This window comes from Eriocheir sinensis, chromosome 18, assembly GCF_024679095.1.
Source record: "Eriocheir sinensis breed Jianghai 21 chromosome 18, ASM2467909v1, whole genome shotgun sequence".
NCBI lineage: Eukaryota > Metazoa > Arthropoda > Malacostraca > Decapoda > Varunidae > Eriocheir > Eriocheir sinensis.
This window is the reverse complement of record NC_066526.1, coordinates 4528786-4551795: the sequence shown is the minus strand read 5'-3', so window position 1 is coordinate 4551795 and position 23010 is coordinate 4528786. Positions and strand designations below refer to the sequence as shown.

General features: G+C 44.9%; 1 protein-coding gene and 1 long non-coding RNA gene across 2 annotated transcripts; both read left to right on the top strand.

Annotated features, from left to right (window-relative positions):
• Positions 1-4107: 4107 nt before the first annotated feature.
• Positions 4108-9175, top strand: LOC127000240 (uncharacterized). Its single transcript, XR_007753841.1, has 4 exons — positions 4108-4392; positions 6333-6516; positions 7336-7447; positions 8044-9175. It is a non-coding gene; the product is annotated as an uncharacterized LOC127000240 (long non-coding RNA).
• Positions 9176-9262: 87 nt separating this feature from the next.
• On the top strand, positions 9263-15318 carry LOC127000239 (uncharacterized). The gene is made up of 7 exons (XM_050863689.1): positions 9263-9317; positions 9549-9603; positions 10531-10603; positions 11304-11488; positions 11773-11871; positions 12043-12218; positions 14207-15318. The coding sequence occupies exons 3-7, from the start codon at positions 10555-10557 to the stop codon at positions 15297-15299; spliced, it is 1602 nt and encodes a 533-aa protein (XP_050719646.1). The 5' UTR covers positions 9263-9317; positions 9549-9603; positions 10531-10554; the 3' UTR covers positions 15300-15318.
• The last annotated feature ends 7692 nt before the right edge of the window (positions 15319-23010 follow it).

Sequence of the window (23010 nt, the reverse complement as noted above, 5' to 3'; positions counted from 1 at the left end):
AAACGGTATAAAGAAAAATATACCGATGAGACGACGATAAAAAGAAAAATACCGTACACCAAATGAACGGTCCAGAGAAAACTTTACCGGAGAAACGATACTACATAAAAATACACCAAAAACGATACAAAGAAAAATGCACCAAAGAAACGGAATAAAGAAAAATATACAGAAGAAACGACGATACAAAGAAAAATACACAGAAGTAACGACAGTACAAAAAATACGTAGAAAAAACGGTATGAAGAAAAAGATGCCGAAGAAACGGCGATATAAAGAAAATTAATAAACGATAGTAAGAAAAAATACACCAAAGAAACAATACAAAGGAAAATACACCGAATCAACGAACAAAGAAGAATACATTGAAAAAGGATATTGTTAAAAAAAATCGTTAATTAAGAAGTGATATAAGCATTTGAAGAAAAGGAAAAGAATCAAGGCAAGCGTTAAGGGCTTCAGTGTTGTATGTTGGGTAGGGTTGCTGACTTCTCTGGGGTGAAGGAGACTCATCCTGAGCAGCATACAGCACCGAGATAAGGCGATATAGCTAGCCTTCACAACATAAGGAACTAAAAAAAAAATAATAATAACATCGAAGGAAGATAGCAAAGAAAAATACACCAAAGGAACGTTCCATATAAAAATTTACCTAAGAAACGATACTACAGAAAAAATACACCAAAAAAAAAAGATACAAAGGTAAATACATCAAAGAAACGGCATAAAGCAAAATATACTGAAGAAACGACGATACAAATAAAAATACACTGAAGAAACGACGATACAAAAAATACACCGCAGAAAGGATACAAAGAAAAATACACCGAAGAAACAATACTACAGAAAAGACACCAAATAAATCAAAGAAAGAAACATACACCGAAGAAAAGATACAAAGAATAATACACTGAAGAAACGGTGTAAAGAAAAATATACCGATGAAACAACAATACAAAGAAAATACACCAAATGAACGATCCAGAAAAAAAATACCTAAGAAACGATACTACAGAAAAATACGCCAAAAAAAAGATACAAAGAAAATACAACGAAGAAACGGTATACAGGAAAATGTACGAAAGATACGACGATACAGAGAAATATGCACAAAAGAAACGACGATACACAGTGTGTGTGTGTGCCCGGCGGTGGTGTCTGTTGTTGTGTGTGTGTGTGCCCGGCGGTGGTGTCTGTTGTTGTGTGTGAGTGCCCGGCGGTGGTGTGTGTTGTTGTGTGTGAGTGCCCGGCGGTGGTGTCTGTTGTTGTGTGTGTGTGCCCGGCGGTGGTGTCTGTTGTTGTGTGTGAGTGCCCGGCGGTGGTGTCTGTTGTTGTGTGTGAGTGCCCGGCGGTGGTGTCTGTTGTTGAGTGTGTGTGCCCGGCGGTGGTGTCTGTTGTAGTGTGTGTGTGTCCGCGGCAGTGGTGTCTGTTGTTGTGTGTCTGTGTGCCCGGCGGTGGTGTCTGTTGTTGTGTGTGAGTGTGCCCGACGGTGGTGTCTGTTGTTGTGTGTGAGTGCCCGGCGGTGGTGTCTGTTCTTGTGTGTATGTGCCCGGCGGTGGTGTCTGTTGTTGTGTGTGAGTGCCCGGCGGTGGTGTCTGTTGTTGTGTGTGGGTGCCCGGCGGTGGTGTCTGTTGTTGTGATTGTGTGCCCGGCGGAGGTGTCTGTTGTTGTGTGTGTGTACCCGGCGGTGGTGTCTGTTGTTGTGTGTGTGTGCCCGGCGGTGGTGTCTGTTGTGTGTGTGTGTGCCCGGCGGTGGTGTCTGTTGTTGTGTGTGTGTGTGCCCGGTGGTGGTGTCTGTTGTTGTGTGTGTGTGCCCGGCGGTGGTGTCTGTTGTTGTGTGTGTGTGTGCCCGGGAGTGGTGTCTGTTGTTGTGTGTCTGTGTGCCCGGCGGTGGTGTCTGTTGATGTGTGTGAGTGTGCCCGACGGTGGTGTCTGTTGTTGTGTGTGAGTGCCCGGTGGTGGTGTCTGTTCTTGTGTGTATGTGCCCGGCGGTGGTGTCTGTTGTTGTGTGTGAGTGCCCGGCGGTGGTGTCTGTTGTTGTGTGTGGGTGCCCGGCGGTGGTGTCTGTTGTTGTGAGTGTGTGCCCGGCGGAGGTGTCTGTTGTTGTGTGTGTGTACCCGGCGGTGGTGTCTGTTGTTGTGTGTGTGTGCCCGGCGGTGGTGTCTGTTGTTGTGTGCGTGTGTGCCCGGCGGTGGTGTCTGTTGTTGTGTGTGTGTGCCCGGTGGTGGTGTCTGTTGTTGTGTGTGTGTGCCTGGCGGTGGTGTCTGTTGTTGTGTGTGTGTGCCCAGCACTCGTGTCTGTTGTTCTGTGTGTGTGCCCGGCGGTGGTGTCTGTTGTTGTGTGTGTGTGCCCGGCGGTGGTGTCTGTTGTTGTGTGTGTGTGCCCTGCGGTGGTGTCTGTTGTTGTGTGTTTGCCCGGCGGTGGTGTCTGTTGTTGTGTGTGTTTGCCCGGCGGTGGTGTCTGTTGTTGTGTGTGTTTGCCCGGCGGTGGTGTCTGTTGTTGTGTGTGTGTGCCCGGCGGTGGTGTCTGTTGTTGTGTGTTTGCCTGGCGGTGGTGTCTGTTGTTGTGTGTGTTCCCGGCGGTGGTGTCTGTTTTTGTGTGTGTGCCTTGCGGTGGTGTCTGTTGTTGTGTGTGTTTGCCCGGCGGTGGTGTCTGTTGTTGTGTGTGTGCCCAGCGGTCTAGTCTGTTGTTGTGTGTGTGTGCCCGGCGGGGTTGTCTGTTGTTGTGATTGTGTGCCCGGCGGAGGTGTCTGTTGTTGTGTGTGTGTACCCGGCGGTGGTGTCTGTTGTTGTGTGTGTGCCTGGCGGTGGTGTCTGTTGTGTGTGTGTGTGCCTGGCGGTGGTGTCTGTTGTGTGTGTATGTGCCCGGCGGTGGTGTCTGTTGTTGTGTGTGTGTGCCTGGCGGTGGTGTCTGTTGTTGTGTGTGTGTGTGCCCGGGAGTGGAGTCTGTTGTTGTGTGTCTGTGTGCCCGGCGGTGGTGTCTGTTGATGTGTGTGAGTGTGCCCGACGGTGGTGTCTGTTGTTGTGTGTGAGTGCCCGGTGGTGGTGTCTGTTGTTGTGTGTATGTGCCTGGCGGTGGTGTCTGTTGTTGTGTGTGAGTGCCCGGCGGTGGTGTCTGTGGGTGTGTGCGGGTGCCCGGCGGTGGAGTCTGTTGTCGAGAGTGAGTGCCCGGCGGAGGTGTCTGTTGTTGTGTGTGTGTACCCGGCGGTGGTGTCTGTTGTTGTGTGTGTGTGCCCGGCGGTGGTGTCTGTTGTTGTGTGCGTGTGTGCCCGGCGGTGGTGTCTGTTGTTGTGTGTGTGCCTGGTGGTGTCTGTTGTTGTGTGTGTGCCTGGCGGTGGTGTCTGTTGTTGTGTGTGTGTGCCCAGCACTGTGTCTGTTGTTGTGTGTGTGCCTGGCGGTGGTGTCTGTTGTTCTGTGTGTGTGCCCGGCGGTGGTGTCTGTTGTTGTGTGTGTGTGCCCGGCGGTGGTGTCTGTTGTTGTGTGTGTTTGCCCGGCGGTGGTGTCTGTTGTTGTGTGTGTTTGCCCGGCGGTGGTGTCTGTTGTTGTGTGTTTGCCCGGCGGTGGTGTCTGTTGTTGTGTGTGTGCCTGGCGGTGGTGTCTGTTGTTGTGTGTGTTTGCCCGGCGGTGGTGTCTGTTGTTGTGATTGTGTGCGCGGAGGTGGTCTTGTTTGTTGTGTGCGTGTGACCGGCGGTGGTGTCTGTTGTTGTGTGTGTTTACCCGGCGGTGGTGTCTGTTGTTGTGTGTGTGCACAGCGGTCGAGTCTGTTGTTGTGTGTGTGTTCCCGGCGGGGTGTTGTGTGTGTGTGTGCCTGGCGGTGTCGATGGTGTGTGTGTGTGTGTGTGTGTGTGTGTGTGTGTGTGTGTGTGTGTGTGTGTGCCCAGCGGTCGTGTCTGTTGTGGTGTGTGTGTGCCCGGCGGTGGTGTCTGTTGGTGTGTGTGTGTGTGCTCGGCGGTGGTGTCTGTTGTTGTGTGTGTGTGCCCAGCACTCGTGTCTGTTGTTGTGTGTGTCTGCCCGGCGGTGGTGTCTGTTGTTGTGTGTGTGTGCCCGGCGGTGGTGTCTGTTGTTGTGTGTGTGTGCCCGGCGGTGTTGTCTGTTGTTGTGTGTGTGTTCCCGGTGTTACACGCCATAGTGTCCTCCCCCGCCTAAATGTCCTCCCCCCCGTCGGGTCCCCGGTGTCGGAGCGAACATAAACAAACAAAGGCCAGCTGATAGCAGTCTCACGCCAGAGTGTCCACCACAACAATGGCTTCGGATCTCCGCGACAGGATTTTCCATTTTAATGAGAATTTAGTCCCGCTTAAGCAACTAATTCTTAACAACCAGTATCCACCAGGCTTGACTGGAAATCAAAGGAGAATTTTGAGAAGACAGAGGGAACATCACATGATAAAAGGTGAGTACTGATCGAGTGAAAATAGTTTATTGTTTCGGGGAAACAACAAAGGGGTACTCTTGCATTTAATAAACTCTGGGTTGTTGAAAAAGCCAGTCAGCCTGAATAGCACCCGTGGAAAGTGGCAGCCACAAGCTGAGCAATACAGTGGTTTGTGTTTTATGGTTCCAGGGCTGAAGGTCAGCTCAGGCTAGGGCAGGTCATACCCAGTCTTGCCCCCCCCACATAATTATCAGAATTTATCTACCATCCCTAAGGAAATCCCCTTCATTAAGAACTATGAAAGGTAAAATGAAGGCGGGGGCAAGTTAAGGAAATGGCAATATGTGTCTAGGAAGTGCTGTGGCTGTACCAAAATAGACCACTACAAAGATGGCCACCCATGATGTGAACAAAGACACCCAAGGCAGGCCAGCCATGTGCTGCCAGGTCAAGTGGGCAAATTACCCTACTTTCCCCCTTAAAATTACCCTGTTTGCTTTAAAATTACTCAGTTTGCCATCTGTTTTAAACATAAACACACACACACACACACACTACATATATATATATATATATATATATATATATATATATATATATATATATATATATATATATATATATATATATATATATATATATATATATATATATATATATATATATATATATATATATATATGGTCAAATGTAATATTCATACTCATCAGTGTGTACTGCTGTGTAGAGTTGTTGGTAAACCATGTCATGCCTGAGAATAGAAATTAAAGTGTTTGGTGACTATATTAAGAAAATTACATTAAAAGAATCCTGATGGATCCTAGCATCATGACTCATGAGGACTGACTTCAGTTTGTGAGTATGTAGTACTATGTTATATTCAATGTATAGGTCGGTGCGCTCTCTCTCTCTCTCTCTCTCTCTCCTAAATAGCTAGATTTCAGAGGGTTTTGCAGTCTGTGGTGAAATTACTCTAGAAATCTGTCTTTGTCTATGCTTCTACCCCATTACCCTGATAGTGTTCAGATTACCCAAAAAACAGGGTAATTACCCTGCACCTGGCAGCACATGATGTGCTTGGCAGTGTTACGCAGATTATGACACCCTGGCTAGTGAGAATGAAGAATGTATGCAATCTGCACGGTTGCAGACCATCAGTGGCACACACAACACTGCAAACGCTAATCTCCATGGGAAATCCATAAAATAGTGGAAGAGATACATGGTCAAGGGGAGGGAGACTAGAGGCCAGTAGACAAAGACACTCCTTCACCCTAAAGGCACACAATTTCCCAGAAGCCAGAACAACAGAGGCAGAGGTGTTGAGCTACCAAGTGGAGAAAAGAAGTCATTTTTGAAGGACCTGTAATTATACCATAAAAAAAAGACTGTACATTTGGCTAAAATGGAATCAGCTGTCCTATGAACACTCAAAATCATGCCCAAAGCTACTCACACTTGGCTTGGACAAACAGATACACAATGCAGACAAGGGAAGCATTGTAAAGACTTGCACCTAATTTGAAAAATTTTGTTGAGTTTTGAATTAATATAACAGTTTCTTGTCAAAATCACATTCTATATTACTGAAATAATAGGCCTGGCCAGCGATGGTCAGGGCTGCCACCAGGGTGCCTCGCCATAACTGTTATTTTGTCCTTCAACTGCTGTGCTAAATCCCTCACTCACAGAATTTTCTAATGAAGAAACAGTAAATTTTAAAATTAAATCAAATCTAACCTAACTAATCTCCTAACTTAAGGCTTTATGTCTTAACCCCCTTTGAAAATTAAGAAATTTATATCATTGTTATTTCTAAATTTTTCAACCTAGTTCAACTGTGAAAATGTTGAGATCTATTCAATGAAACGGTTAAGGTTTGATTGTTTCATGGATGCTGTAAAGCAGTATATAATACCATTACTTTTTACATGTGGTAAAGTTATCCTTTGTTACAGAGAACCAGCTGTATCGCAAGAGAAGAAACAAATGGGTTCAGATTCCTTCAACACTGGGAGAAGTGATGGATATTCTGCTTTTTATCATGTCACAAGTGGCTGTCATGTTGGTATTGATAAAACCAAGTCCAGGATTTCTGACCATTATTACTGGCTTGGTATGTCAAGGGACGTCATTGCATATGTAAGTAAATAACACCTTCAGGTAAAAGTTTTATTGCACTTTTATCTGTGTATATTTTAGTTATTAGTTGTATTTTTTGAAGTCCACAAAAGTGAAGGTTCAGATCATAGGTTTAGGAATTAACAAATTTCACACTCAGAATATAAAATATGTAGTATATTACTGAAATGCATACTGTACTATCTGTTTCTCTTTAATAATGCTAATATCTCTTTCTATTTTTTATTGATATTTCCACGCTGACTGCTCTTCTGAACTTGCTAACTGCATGCCTCACCCTCCCGCAGCCCTGCTGCACGCAATTTTCTACTCATGCTCAGCCCTATTCTGTCCAAACCCCTTATGCAAGAGTTAACCAGCATCTCCACTCTTTCATCCCTCATGCTGGTAAACTCTGGAACAATCTTCCTTTATCTGTATTTCCTTCTGCCTATGACTTGCACTCTTTCAAGAGGAGGATATCAGGACACTTCCTCCCGAAATTGATCGATTTGGATATATCTATCAATTCTTTTTTGGGGAAGCAGCGAAAAGCGGGCTTTTTTTTTCATTATCTTTTTTTTTTTGTGCCCTTGAGCTGCTTCCTATGTTTAAAAAAAAAAAAATCCACCAAGACAGTATATAATAATTTTGTCTGCCTTCTGTTTAAAGTCAGCAACACAACACAAGGTGATAGTGTTATTTCCATTTAATACTTGATATTAGCAACACATCAAAAATAATTATGCCACAGCTACAATTCTTTACAGAATCAGGATAGAAGCACAATAACCCTGCCTACCTTTCAGGTTTACTACATCCTTTCTTTACTTTTTTCAGATATCAACTTGTACAACTTGCCAGACTTTTGAGGTTGTAAAGACACAAGCTCCCACACTTAAACAAATTAAGGTGTCTCAACCCATGGAAGTCGTAGGCATGGATCTTATTGGTAAGTGTTTTGGTGTATTTATCGCCTCTACATCAATGGATAATATTTAATAATGTTTAGTCCATTTCTTTCATGCTTTGTTGGTGGACAGACGGAATGAAACAGATTATAGTTATTGCTGTCAAATTAACACACACACATATTTATACATGTGTGCAGTATCTGTCATAATGTTGTTTAAGACTGAAGATTTTGATATTTTTATCAATGTACTGAAGCTGATGATTGTCAAAATTTAGTATAATTGTTAGTGTCATCACTATTTGTCAAACTACATTAGTGTAGCATATTAATTGTCCATTATGTAAATTCCAGCTATTGTCACATGGATTTCCATGCTTGTTTTCAATTTACCATATTTTATAGAGCAATAGGTTCAGGCTAGATCTAGTGGATATATATATTTTTATATATATATATATATATATATATATATATATATATATATATATATATATATATATATATATATATATATATATATATATAAATATATATATATATATATATATATATATATATATATATATATATATATATATAGATATATATATAGAGATAAGAGAAATTGATTTGGGATTTACATGTTATTACAGGAAAAGCTAAGGTAGTGTTGCAAGCAGGCAGTGACAAATACAGTTCGGCGACATGACATGCTCATCTTGTCCAGGACCTCATCCAGTATAATGAAGGGCAATCAGTTTCTAGTTTATTAGAATGCATATGAGATTTTAAGATGCATGATGAACCCTTGCATGTTTTATGGTGTCTTAAAAGTTTTAGGTGAACATCGTGAAATATATTATATTTTACCTGTAAAAATGTAACTCATTTATTTACTTTGCTAAGGTTTCACATCAGGAAGTATGGTCCCTCTTCTTACTGTTTCTTATTATTGTGTGTACATAAACACATTACTTTCTCACACTTATGTTGGCTAATAGTTCACTCTATGATGGCATGTTCCCCTGCAATGACCTCTGTATCACATTTACTGCTTTCTCTTACTTATTTTTGTTATGTGGTTGCCACTAGCATTAGGGCCCCCAGTTACTGTTATTAGGTTATAAGAAATAGCAGCTGCACTTAATTAGCCTAACTGTTACCTTTTTCTGACAAATTAAAACCTAAAGGGTGGGAATGTACAGTGAAAGCCATAAATCCTCGCACAAACTTCAAAATTATGGCGGAAAAAGTCGGACCAGAAAACCCTGTCACCCGCCCTTTAGGGTTTAACCTCCCCTGCTTCATGCCCTGGCCAGTAATCCTCACATCCCCTGCACTTAGGAGTTTGGTTCAGTAGGTTTTGTATGCCTTATTTATATTACTATAAAATCTTACCATCCTCACACCAGATAAGATAATGGTTTTTTGCATGTGGAATTTTGTATCTTAAGAGATCTTACAAATGACAGAGTGTTGCTCTGCGATGGATTTCTCAATTGACTTCATTGATTTAGAAATGATGAGTTAAGGGATGATGATAGAAGATACTTTGATGCAGTAAATACTGTTACATTTACAATTGCCACAATTTAATTTTCCACAATATTTTGAAACAAAACAACTTAGCATTCAGTGTTCCATTGTAATGACACCTTTATTATCTGTTTTCTGCCACCACATAGTAAGTCATTACAGTGCTGCTCCTCATGTTTTTCAGCTAAATGATATCCATCGTGGGGAGGAAATATGCCACTACATGTATACTGATATATTTTCACTGTATTACAGGACCACTGGCGATGACCAAGAGTGAGTCAGTACGTATTGACAATTGTGGATTACTTCACCAAATATGTACTGTTGTTCCTCTTCCAAGAAAGGATGGGACAGGTGTCAACAATTGCATCAAGCAGTACATAAGCATGTAAGATGAATTTCATTGATACGTACTGGTTTTGTAGGTCTTTGTATTCCAATGGGACAATCCTTAGTGTAATAAGATATCAATAGTATTTCCTTTACAGTATTCTTAGGTAGAATAAGCATAAACATACACAAAATATATTTTATGTAAAATATTTATGGCACTGTAAGGTCCATGAGGGAGAAGGGGTAAGCTCGCTGTACCATATGGTGTGTGTTTATGTTTTCACAGATTGGGAGCACCAAAACGCCTCATCTCTGATCAAGGGAAGGAGTTTTGTAATAAGGTATGGATCATTTAGAATGACAGGTATAATACTGGAGCTTTTGAAATTGACAATTTATATATATATATATATATATATATATATATATATATATATATATATATATATATATATATATATATATATATATATATATATATATATATATATATATATATATATATATATATATATATATATATATATATATATATATATATATATATATATATATATATATATATATATATATATATATATATATATATATATATATATATATATATATATATATATATATATATATATATATATATATATATATTGTATTCTGTTTTAACTGTAATATTGCAGTGTTCTTCCTTAGTTACATCTGTTGCTTTGTAGTTTCTTAGCTTCACCTTTTGCTCCTTTAAGCACCTGAACACAGCTTGGCATTCATAAAATCTACTGGTGGTAAGGTATGATATACTACATGTATGACTTCTTTAGATAGTCACTTTGAAAGGTTGTCCATACTTAATAGGCCTCACCAATTTTTCAGTTCGGTTAAATCAGGAAATTTTGAACTTATGATAATGGTTGTGCACTATTTTGTACCTCCCATACTGTAACCAAGTAGGGGGGAAGGAACACCACCTCCTTACTGTCAGCTGAAGGAGAGGACATTCATGTCCCCTGATCCCTGTCACACATTCATTTGCTGCCGTGCAGTCCTGCCACAACAGTAGTTGTCACCCCGCCATGACTTCTTGTGGAAAGTTTAATATTTTCTTTAGTGTTTAGTGTAGCCTGAACGGATCACTCAACCCATGGCTATAAGCTACATAAATGTGTTAGGATGATTAACACATATAATTAATCTTACGGTTTGTTGAAAATTACTCGATCATTGACAGTTTCTACAATGTGTGCAATATTTTTACATGCAATGCCTCATACTTTCAGATCAACAATGACTTCTGCCAGCAAATGGGAATAAAAAGGTGTGTCTCCAGCGCTTATCATCCCCAGACCAATGGTTAGTTTGGCTTAATTATACAGTATACTTTGAAGCAGGATGCTTCAATTAACACAACTTGGGAACCAGCTTTTATTAGCTTAAGTTTTATCTGGCACTGCTTAGGGAATCATTTAGTAAAAGTTTTGTTAACAGCTTTCCTCTAATAAAGTGGTGGTGCTTATCATCCAGGGCATAACAGTTCACTTACTATTTACCAAGTATTATCAATTTAATGACGAGATTTTCTGTTCTCTTTTCCTATTACTCGCACGTCCTCTGCGTGTATCAAATCACACGAGAGACTAATCACAAGGAGAGAGTATTCGCCGGCTGCCTGGGATTGAACCTGTGACGAGAGTGTCGGAAGAGCCACTACTTACCGAGTTGGTTATGGGAGGATGTTCATCAGGCATAGTCACTGCAGTACATAAACAGCTTTGTTTGGTCTAAAGTACTACTATTCTTGTGCTTTTCTCGCCTTGGAATGTCATGCAGATCAGGTCCCCATTAGAGTATGGGCACTGTAAAGGAACTGCACAGCAAACAGTCTCAGGTGTAGCAGATTTATTTTCACTGAGCTTCTATAACAGTGGGATTATAAAACAGTAATGTTGCTGTGATAGTGATATGGCAGATCAGTTTGAACACATTTCCTGATATCATATGAGTTGAGTTATGTGGCTTTTATTTGGTTCTTAAGATTGGTATCCATTTCTAGGTTTGGTGGAAAGAGTAAACGGTATGGTGAAACGCCGAGTAAGCAAGCTGTTGGTTGACCGTGGCAAAAACTGGGACGAGAGTCTGCATGACATCATTTTCTCAATAAACGCTCAGCCACAGTCAGCTACGAAGTACACACCATTTTTCCTAATGTTTGGTCGGGAAGCCCACACACTTTTGGAGGTCAGTATAAACATTGTTTTTGGTGCATGTAATGCCTAAAAGTAACAGTTATTGGTGTGCATCACATTTTTAGTCAGAGAGGGAATATGCAGAAAACACTATATGATTCATGTGCTTTCAAAAACCGTAATGATAAAAATCAACAGAATTATTTTTAGCACTACTGAATAAACTTATGGGGACGTTTGCATTGTCCAACTATATGTAGCTTGTGTAATACGTATTTCATGATGACCAGTATGTCTTATTGATTATGTAGTTCATGTAAATTTGCCTTCCCTCAGATCAAAGGTGTGGACTCTGACACTGACATCATAGAAGATGGCAAGCTTGAGGAATTTGTAGAAGACCATGCAACCACCTACGAAAAGGCATATGAAAAGGTGAGTCTTGACTTTACTTATAATAGTCTCTTTTGAATGGAAATTACAATTTGTAGCATGTATTACTTGCTGACATAATGTAATTGTATTTTGGTAGTACATTATTACATGGATTTGTAGTAATTTCCATATATTGGTTTTACTCTTTTTTAATAAGTATTAAATTTATAGGCTCAGATCAACCAAACAAAAGCACATGCCAAGGCAAAAAAGGCATACGAAAAGAAAAAATCCAAGGGGGTCAAAAGCTTTGCACTGCATGTGGGCCAGCTTGTGCTGAAACGCCAGGCAGCCAACATTGCACGCAAAGGTGGACAGTGTGATCCACTGTGGACTGGCCCATTTAGGTGAGTGACATTTTTTGCTAATCTATGAATGGCATTTGAATATGTAATTTTAGTTTTACTAATCCAGTAAGATGTGATCCACTTTGGAGTGGGTAAGAGAAATTTGTAGTTTATATATGAATGGCTTTTGAATATAATGTTATACTAATTGACAACAACACACTATTGCAAATTTTGCCTCCACAACTTCCATAAAACATAGTTGACAGTTGACTACATTTAAGCATGGTACCTATATTATGTGTGCTGTTAGATTGCATATTTTTCCTGTTGTCTTTTATGGGCATGTTTCAGTTCAGTAGTGATTGTGTTTCCTCATGTACCTATGTTGTGATGTATGCATGTTTTAGTTGATGCTTCTCTCATGTATGAACTTTTCCCCTCTTTCTAGTAGTGTTGAGGGCAGAGCCTTGAGCCTCCATCAACTGTCTTTACAGAGAGGTAACAACAGGCTGCAGCGTTGTGGAATTCAGCAGTGGCATGATTAGGGAGACACCACAACTCTGGCTGGCAATGGAGCACTCGCCCAGCTGTGGGGTCCAGCCATTAATTGAGATCACCAGAACCTTTCTCAACTGTTTCCATTGTCTCCACAAAATAATATTAATTATCTTTCTTAACCCTTTCATTGCTAAGCGCTCACAATGAGACTCCCCTCAGGCGCGTTCACAGCGAGCTTTTAGCACCACCAGCAAGTGACGCTAGTGCTCGCTCTTTTAACCTTTGTATAAAAAAACTATTTATCACAGCTAAAAACAAAAACACCATTGGAAAGAGGAGGCCAAGATTTATAATATTCGGTAATGTAAGCCTCTCCTGCGAAAATACAGGCACGTTCAGGGGGTGTTTCCTGTGAAGATGTACATTTATATGTGCGTGACGGTCAGCCGCAAGGCAACTACTGTAGATCTCTTGATGATGGGTGCTGGCAAGGGAGTATTGCCAACTGCAAACTTTACAACTATTTGGTCAAAATATGAGTCAAGTGATAGGTGAAGCTGTGCAAAAATGTCACTATATTGGGCAAGAATATCCACCACTTGCTCATCCGTAGATTTTCTGTGCTTGGCTGACATGATTTTCCACCAAATTTAGTGAAGAACCCACTCTATTGGCAATCGGACCTGTGTTATGAGAATTAGTTATGGAACACTCACATGTGGGAGATTTGAGTGCAGCTGGAGCTCACAGCGAGTGTTTAGCGCCACCAGCAAATACGCCTAATGCCCACTGCAAACATTTATCAATGAAAGGGTTACTAAAATTTCATTGCAGATTTATTTATTCTTAATGAAATATTGGCTTCTCCATTTCCTTCCCTCATACTCTCTCTTCACATATTCTTTTTTTGTAATGAAATATTGGCTTCACCATTTCCTTCCCTCATACTCTCTCTTCACATATTCTTTTTTTGTAATGAAATATTGGCTTCACCATTTCCTTCCCTCATACTCTCTTCACATATTATTTTTTTTTTTAATTAAATATTGGCTTCTCCATTTCCTTCCCTCATACTCTCTATTCACATATTCTTTTTTTTTGTAATGAAATATTGGCTTCACCATTTCCTTCCCTCATACTCTCTCTTCACATATTCTTTTTTTTTGTAATGAAATATTATTTCCATTTCCTTCCCTCATACTCTCTCTTCACATATTCTTTTTTTTGTAATGAAATATTGGCTTCTCCATTTCCTTCCCGCATACTAACTCTTCACATATTCATTTTTTTTTTTTAATTAAATATTGGCTTCTCCATTTCCTCACTCTCTCTTCACATATTCATTCTCACAGGTCCACACCATCTCAGTGCCCCATGCTTCACCCACTCCACAATCCACTTTTTCACTGTCACACCGATACCAAACTGCTTATGCATGCTTTCACTACTTTCTCCATCTCATCCGGACACACATGTTTTGATGGGGCTACCCTATGTTATATTATAATAGTGATGCAACTTAAGGTAATGAATGTTTATATTTGCAGGATTTTGGAAATAACAGAAAGGGACACAGTAAAGCTGGCTCACGTCAAGATTGGACACGATGATGTTCCCCTGGCACGGATGGTGGCTTACGATCAGCTTAAGCCTGTAAAGTTCGGTGCTCTTCACAGGCCCTCAGAAGAGCTGCCAGCAGGCAGTTCTACTGATACAGACCCTGAACTACACCTCAATGAGGAATTATACCAAAAAAGACAAGGCCTTTCCATCCCTGTGTCAGTTACTGCCCCTCCTAAGCCAGGGGACACAAGGCATCCAGACAGGGAGGAAGACGTCATTCTGATTGGAACCAGGGCCAAGGCTGAAAGAGAAGCCGTGTGTCTGCCCCCTGTGCCAGCCAGTCGCCAAGATCCACAAATGGAGGTAATGATTCAGATTCTTGAAGAGAGAAGGTGGCTCACTGATGACCACATGAATCATTGCCAGGCCCTCCTCAAACATCAGTTTCCCGAGGTTGATGGCCTCCAAAGCTGTGCAATATTTGAGGCGGTGGAGCATATTCGTGTTGGTACCCCTAGGGGGAAGTTTGTTCAAATTATCAATGTCAGTAGTAATCACTGGATTACAGTAAGTAACATTCAAAATTTTCAAGAAGGTAAAGTAAGAATCTATGACTCCATGTTCACTAAAGTCGGTATGTCCCACCGCCAAAAATTCATTGAACAGCTTGGGTGGATGCTACACACCTCTAGCGATGCCATAACAATGGAATGGCGTGATGTTCAGCGTCAGAGGGGCGGCGATGCTTGCGGCTTGTATGCCATCGCCAATGCTTATGCACTCTGTGCAAATATCAGACCTGAGGAGTGTGCATGGGATCAAGATAGTTTGTACGACTGGCTGGTTGGATGCCTTCAAGCCGGAGAACTGTCTCAACCCCCTGTAACAGTACCCCAAAGGAACAATAAGGGTACTGTTCGCACTGAGGTGGAAACAGTCTTATGTAAATGCCGTTTGCCAAACAATGAGACCCGTCCCATGATTGCCTGTGATAACTGCAACGAGTGGTATCACTTCAGCTGCGAGGGAGTGTCAGAAGCTAACAGCCAGACATTCCACTGCAGCAACTGCAGGTAACTTCTTTTCAGATGCTATTTGAAAGTACCTAGAGAAGAAAGCTGTTTGCTGCATTCATGTACATAGAGATGTCATATGACAGGGAAGGGTTAATGGAGTAACATCCCATAAACCCTTCCTGTCAACCTTGTCATATACCATCTCTAGGTCCTTGAATGCAGCAAACAGCTTCCTATGCTTCTAGGTACTTTTCAAATAGCATTTTCAGTAAAAGAAAATAATCTACACAACCTCTTCCTTTCCTAGAAACACCTTGGTGTAGATTTGCTCTAACCTCTCAATGTTTCTGTGTGTGATAATGCCGCACCGTGGAGCAGTATTCAAGCATTGATCTCACAAGTGTGATATACTACTACTAGTTGTATAAGGGTTTTTTTATACAGTTATGTTGATTACACTTAGGATCCAAAAGTGTTCAGTTGGCTGTGGCACTGATGTGTTCTGTGTGAGTGTTGAATTTTAAGTTAATGGAGAATTGAACTCTGAGGTATTTGTGTGTGTACAATTCACATGAGCATTTGGGTTGTAAGGCCATGTTGTGAGTCAGAAACAATGTTGTTTGTGTCAAGCAGATTTCATTATGTGTTTGTGTATTGTGTTCAAAAGTTCCACATGGAATCAGTGTTAGTGAAATGGGGCAATAATTGGCTGTGTCAGTCCAGTCACCTGTCTCAAATAAAGGGTTGATGTTTGTCAGAAGCCAGTCAAAGTAATGATGAGGATGATATATATTGGATCAAGGAGTCCCTGGAGGACGGGGCTAAGGATTTAAGAATGAAGGCAAGGATGTTGTCGGGCCCAGTGAATTTACTTGTCAAGTCCTTCTGTAATGCCAGGATTCCCCCTCTCCTCCCCATACTGTTAATGGTAATGTTGAGGGGGGCTGTTGGAAGAAGGGGCTGTGTGGCATGGTTGGTGTCTGGTAGTGTTCTTGGGTGCACACTAATTGGAACGGTGTTGTGGGCTGGTTACTACTGTGATATTGTTGTCTTTCTGTGATATAATAGTGTTGGTAGCATATTTGCATGCCCTAAAGAATTTGAAAAAATGTTTATGTTGTTACTTAAATTGTCTGCGAGGAAGGTTGCTATGTGTTTGTGTTCGGCAAATTTTATGTTTTTGTTAAGTGTTTTTTGGGGGGCCATCTAATTATCTGTTGTGTTGTATGTCTGTATCTGTAGCTTTTTTATTATTATAATTAGTAGTAGTAGTAGTAGTAGTAGTAGTAGTAGGTAGATAGTAAATTAATACACAATTGTGTAAATAACTATATGTAATTTACCAAATATATATTTATGCAAGAAATTTTGGAGCCTTCTTTGACCCTTAAATTAATTATGGATGGTTGTTAGACTACCAAAGGAATATCTTGTAACATGAAGAACTAGAGAACTAGAGAGCATGAAGAACTGGGGTCTTCCTTAAGCCCTTGGGAGGGAAGGAAGGGGAAAAACGTGTACCAAGGTAAGTAAGATCTTGCAGCATGAACTGGGGTCTTCCTCCGAGCGCTTGGGAGGGGAAGAAGGGCACAGACCTGTTACCAAGGTAAGGAATCAAAATCATGCTATATGAAGAACTGAGGACTTCCTCAGAGCCCTTGGGAGGGGAGGAATTATGTGAAAATATGTACCAGGGGGGATCTTATAACAAATGATGTCCTTAGAAGAGAAGAAAATATAAATGGATAGCTCTCTGGGACCTATTACATTCTTAAATAGCCATTTTTCCAGCAAGATACTTGATTCCTGTAGACAATCAAACCTCACCCATAGCACAGTGTACCGCAATGTAATTCTGATAACCTGAGTTGTTATACAGAAGGGTCATATGTAGTAGACCCCACATAATTATAAGAGAAAGCAATCTGCTTTGGGGGGGGGGGGGGTAAGCTATTTATATAGCACTACCCCTCACTTTTTTTTAGATCATCTTCAAAATTCCCTTAAAGGGCTTATATAAAGAAAAATAAAAAGCACATATGCATGGCATGCTCAATTCGCTCACACACACACACAAAAAAGGGTCTCATAGGCTATGCATATCGACATTTTTTTTACTATAGCAAAAGGCTATTTGCCGTTAATTTACTGATGAATCACTGTCATGAAGGCTATTTATTGTCCCTTCACTTCATTTATACAAAGCAGAGCGTTGTAATGTATTCACTGATGTTTTCCTATGAAAGAATTTAACAATATGCCCTTCCGTGCTGGAAAATAATGGGAGGACATTTAGGAATTTGAGGACGCGGCGGAACACGATACCGTAAGCCTTAATGTCCTCCCTTTTGTTTGTAAACAAAGGGGGACATTTAGGCGGGGGAGGACACTGTGGCGTGTGACACCGGCGGTGGTGTCTGTTGTTGTGTGTGTGTGTGCCCGGTAGTGGTGTCTGTTGTTGTGTGTGTGTGCCCAGCGGTCGTGTCTGTTGTTGTGTGTGTATGCCCGGCGGGGGTGTCTGTTGGTGTGTGTGTGTGTGTGTGTGTGCCCAGCGGTAGTGTCTGTTGTGGTGTGTGTGTGCCCGGCGGTGGTGTGTGTTGGTGTGTGTGTGTGTGTGCTCGGCGGTGGTGTCTGTTGGTGTGTGTGTGCCCGGCGGTGGTGTCTGTTGTTGTGTGTGTGTGCCCGGTGGTGGTGTCTGTTGTTGTGTGTGTGTGTCTGGCGGGGGTGTCTGTTGGTGTGTGTGTGTGTGTGCTCGGCGGTGGTGTCTGTTGTTGTTGTGTGTGTGTGTGCCCAGCGGTCGTGTCTGTTGTTGTGTGTGTATGCCCGGCGGGGGTGTCTGTTGGTGTGTGTGTGTGCCCGGCGGTGGTGTCTGTTATTGTGTGTGTGTGCCCGGCGGTGGTGTCTGTTGGTGTGTGTGTGTGTGCCCGGCGGTGGTGTCTGTTGTTGTGTGTGTGTGCCTGGTGGTGGTGTCTGTTGTTGTGTGTGTGCCCGGTGGTGTCTGTTGTTGTGTGTGAGTGCCCGGCGGTGGTGTCTGTTGTTGTGTGTGAGTGCCCGGCGGTGGTGTCTGTTGTTGAGTGTGTGTGCCCGGCGGTGGTGTCTGTTGTAGTGTGTGTGTGTCCGCGGCAGTGGTGTCTGTTGTTGTGTGTCTGTGTGCCCGGCGATGGTGTCTGTTGATGTGTGAGTGTGCCCGACGGTGGTGTCTGTTGTTGTGTGTGAGTGCCCGGCGGTGGTGTCTGTTCTTGTGTGTATGTGCCCGGCGGTGGTGTCTGTTGTTGTGTGTGAGTGCCCGGCGGTGGTGTCTGTTGTTGTGTGTGTGTGCCTGGCGGTGGTGTCTGTTGTTGTGTGTGTGTACCCGGCGGTGGTGTCTGTTGTGCGTGTGTACCCGGCGGTGGTGTCTGTTGTTGGTTGTGTGTGCCCGGCGGTGGTGTCTGTTGTTGTGTGTGTGTGCCCGGCGGTGGTGTCTGTTGTTGTGTGTGTGTGCCCGGTGGTGGTGTCTGTTGTTGTGTGTGTGTGTCTGGCGGGGGTGTCTGTTGGTGTGTGTGTGTGTGTGCCCGGCGGTGGTGTCTGTTGTTGTGTGTCTGTGTGCCCGGCGGTGGTGTCTGTTGATGTGTGTGAATGTGCCCGAGGGTGGTGTCTGTTGTTGTGTGTGAGTGCCAGGTGGTGGTGTCTGTTCTTGTGTGTATGTGCCCGGCGGTGGTGTCTGTTGTTGTGTGTGGGTGCCCGGCGGTGGTGTCTGTTGTTGTGAGTGTGTGCCCGGCGGAGGTCTCTGTTGTTGTGTGTGTGTACCCGGCTGTGGTGTCTGTTGTGTGTGTGCGCTGCGGTGGTGTCGGTTGTTGTGTGCGTGTGTGCCCGGCGGTGGTGTCTGTTGTTGTGTGTGTGCCTGGTGGTGTCTGTTGTTGTGTGTGTGTGCCTGGCGGTGGTGTCTGTTGTTGTGTGTGTGTGCCCAGCACTCGTGTCTGTTGTTCTGTGTGTGTGCCCGGCGGTGGTGTCTGTTGTTGTGTGTGTGTGCCCGGCGGTGGTGTCTGTTGTTGTGTGTGTGTGCCCGGCTGTGGTGTCTGTTGTTGTGTGTGTTTGCCCGGCGGTGGTGTCTGTTGTTGTGTGTGTGTGTGCCCGGTAGTGGTATCTGTTGTTGTGTGTGTGCCCAGCGGTCGTGTCTGTTGTTGTGTGTGTGTGCCCGGCGGTGGTGTCTGTTGTTGTGTGTGTGTGCCCGGCGGTGGTGTCTGTTGGTGTGTGTGTGTGTGTGTGTGTGTGTGTGTGTGTGTGTGTGTGTGTGTGTGTGTGTGTGTGTGTGTGCCCAGCGGTCGTGTCTGTTGTGGTGTGTGTGTGCCCGGCGGTGGTGTCTGTTGGTGTGTGTGTGTGTGCTCGGCGGTGGTGTCTGTTGTTGTGTGTGTGCCCAGCACTCGTGTCTGTTGTTGTGTGTGTCTGCCCGGCGGTGGTGTCTGTTGTTGTGTGTGTGTGCCCGGCGGTGGTGTCTGTTGTTGTGTGTGTGTGCCCGGCGGTGTTGTCTGTTGTTGTGTGTGTGTTCCCGGCGGTGGTGTCTGTTGTTGTGTGTGTGTGTGCCCGGTAGTGGTGTCTGTTGTTGTGTGTGTGTGCCCAGCGGTCGTGTCTGTTGTTGTGTGTGTATGCCCGGCGGGGGTGTCTGTTGGTGTGTGTGTGTGTGTGTGTGTGTGCCCAGCGGTAGTGTCTGTTGTGGTGTGTGTGTGCCCGGCGGTGGTGTGTGTTGGTGTGTGTGTGTGTGCTCGGCGGTGGTGTCGTTGTGTGTGTGTGCCCGGCGGTGGTGTCTGTTGTTGTGTGTGTGTGCCCGGTGGTGGTGTCTGTTGTTGTGTGTGTGTGACCTGCGGGGGTGTCTGTTGGTGTGTGTGTGTGTGCCCGGCGGTGGTGTCTGTTGTTGTGTGTGTGTGTGTGCCCAGCGGTCGTGTCTGTTGTTGTGTGTGTGTGCCCGGCGGGGGTGTCTGTTGGTGTGTGTGTGTGTGCCCGGCGGTGGTGTCTGTTGTGTGTGTGTGCCCGGCGGTGGTGTCTGTTGGTGTGTGTGTGTGTGTGCCCGGCGGTGGTGTCTGTTGTTGTGTGTGTGTGTGCCCGGCGGTCGTGTCTGTTGTTGTGTGTGTGTGCCCGGAGTTGGTGTCTGTTGTTGTGTGTGTGTGCCCGGCGGTGGTGTCTGTTGTTGTGTGTGTGTGCACGGCGATGGTGTCTGTTGTTGTGTGTGTGTGCCCGGAGTTGGTGTCTGTTGTTGTGTGTGTGTGCCCGGCGGTGGTGTCTGTTGTTGTGTGTGTGTGCTCGGCGGTGATGTCTGTTGTTGTGTGTGTGTGCCCAGCGGTCGTGTCTGTTGTTGTGTGTGTGTGTGCTCGGCGGTGGTGTCTGTTGTTGTGTGTGTGTGCTCGGCGGTGGTGTCTGTTGTTGTGTGTGTGTGTGCTCGGCGGGGGTGTCTGTTGGTGTGTGTGTGTGTGGGTGCTCGGCGGTGGTGTCTGTTGTTGTGTGTGTTTGCCCGGCGGTAGTGTCTGTTGTTGTGTGTGTGTGCTTGCCTGAGGTGTCTGTTGGTGTGTGTGTGTGTGTGTCCTCGGCGGTGGTGTTTGTTGTTGTGTGTTTGTGCTTGGCAGTGGTGTCTGTTGTGTGTGTGTGTGTGTGTGTGTGCCCGGCGGTGGTGTCTGTTGTTGTGTGTGTGTCCTCGGCGGTGGTGTTTGTTGTTGTGTGTTTGTGCTTGGCAGTGGTGTCTGTTGTGTGTGTGTGTGTGTGTGTGCCCGGCGGTGGTGTCTGTTGTTGTGTGTGTGTGCTCGGCGGTGGTGTCTGTTGTTGTGTGTGTGTACCCAGCGGTGGTGTCTGTTGTGTGTATGTGTGCTTGGCGGTGGTGTCTGCTGTTCTGTATGTGTACCCGGCGGTGGTGTCTGTTGTTCTGTGTGTGAGTGCTCGAGGGTGGTGGCTGTTGTTGTTTCTGTGTGCTCGGCGGTGGTGTCAGTTCTTGTGTGTGTGTGCTCGGCGGAGGTGTGTGTTGCGGTGTGTGTTTGCCCGGTGGTGGTGTCTGTTGTTGTGTGAGTGTGCTAGGCGGGGGTGTCTGTTGTTTTGAGTGTGTGCCCGACGGTGGTGTCTGTTGTTGTGTGTGTGTGCTCGGTGGTGGTGTCTGTTGTTGTGTGTGTGTGCCCGGCGGTGGTGTCTGTTGTTGTGTGTGTGTGCCCGGCGGTGGTGTCTGTTGTTGTGTGTGTGTGCCCGGCGGTGGTGTCTGTTGTTGTGTGTGTGCTCGGCGGTGGTGTCTGTTGTTGTGTGTGAGTGCTCGGCGGCGGTGTCTGTTGTTGAGTGTGTGTGCCCGTCGGTGGTGTCTGTTGTTGTGTGTGTGTGTTCATCGGTGGTGTCTATGGTTGTGTGTGTGTGCCCGGCGGTGGTGTCTGTTGTTGTGTGTGTGCCCGGCGGCGGTGTCTGTTGTTGTGTGTGTGTGCCCGGCGGTGGTGTCTGTTGTTGTGTGTGTGTGTTCATCGGTGGTGTCTGTTGTTGTGTGTGTGTGCCCGGCGGTGGTGTCTGTTTTTTTGTGTGACTGTTTGCTTGGCGGTGGCGTCTGTGGTTGTGTGTGTGTTGCCGGCGGTGGTGTCTGTTGTTGTGTGTGTTTGCTCGGCGGTGGTGTCTGTTGTTGTGTGTGTGTGCCCGGCAATGGTGTCTGTTGTTGTGTGTGTTGCCGGCGGTGGTGTCTGTTGTTGTGTGTGTTTGCTCGGCGGTGGTGTCTGTTGTTCTGTGTGTGTGCCAGGCATTGGTGTCTGTTGTTGTGTGTGTGTGCTTGGCGGTGGTGTCTGTTGTTGTGTGTGTGTGTGTGCCCGGCGGTGGTGTCTGTCGTTGTGTGTGTGTGCCCGGCAATGGTGTCTGTTGTTGTGTGTGTGTGGCCGGCGGTGGTGTCTGTTGTTGTGTGTGTGTGCCCGGCAATGGTGTATGTTGTTGTGTGTGTGTGCCCGGCGGTGGTGTCTGTTGTTGTGTGTGTGTGTGTGCCCGGCGGTGGTGTCTGTTGTTGTGTGTGAGTGCCTGGCGGTGGTGTCTGTTGTTGTGTTTGTGGGCCCGGAGGTGGTGTCTGTTGTTGTGTGTGTGTGTGTGCCCGGCGGTGGTGTCTGTTGTTGTGTGTGAGTTTGCCCGACGGTGATGTCTGTTGTTGTGTGTGAGTGCCCGGCGGTGGTGTCTGTTGTTGTGTGCGTGTGTGTGTGTGCTCGGCGGTGGTGTCTGTTGTTGTGTGTGTGTGCCCGGCGGTGGTGTCTGTTGTTGTGTGTGTGTGCCCGGAGTTGGTGTCTGTTGTTGTGTGTATGTGTACCCGGCGGTGGTGTCTGTTGTTGTGTGTGTGTGCACGGCGATGGTGTCTGTTGTTGTGTGTGTGTGCCCGGAGTTGGTGTCTGTTGTTGTGTGTGTGCCCGGCGGTGGTGTCTGTTGTTGTGTGTGTGTGCTCGGCGGTGATGTCTGTTGTTGTGTGTGTGTGCCCAGCGGTCGTGTCTGTTGTTGTGTGCGTGTGTGTGTGTGCTCGGCGGTGGTGTCTGTTGTTGTGTGTGTGTGTGTGCTCGGCGGTGGTGTCTGTTCTTGTGTGTGTGTGTGTGCTCGGCGGGGGTGTCTGTTGGTGTGTGTGTGTGTGCTCGGCGGTGGTGTCTGTTGTTGTGTGTGTGTGTCCGGCGGTAGTGTCTGTTGTTGTGTGTGTGTGCTTGCCTGAGGTGTCTGTTGATGTGTGTCTGTGTGTGTCCTCGGCGGATTTTTCTGTTGTTGTGTGTGTGTGCTTGGTGATGGTATCTGTTGTGTGTGTGTGTGTGTGTGTGTGTGTG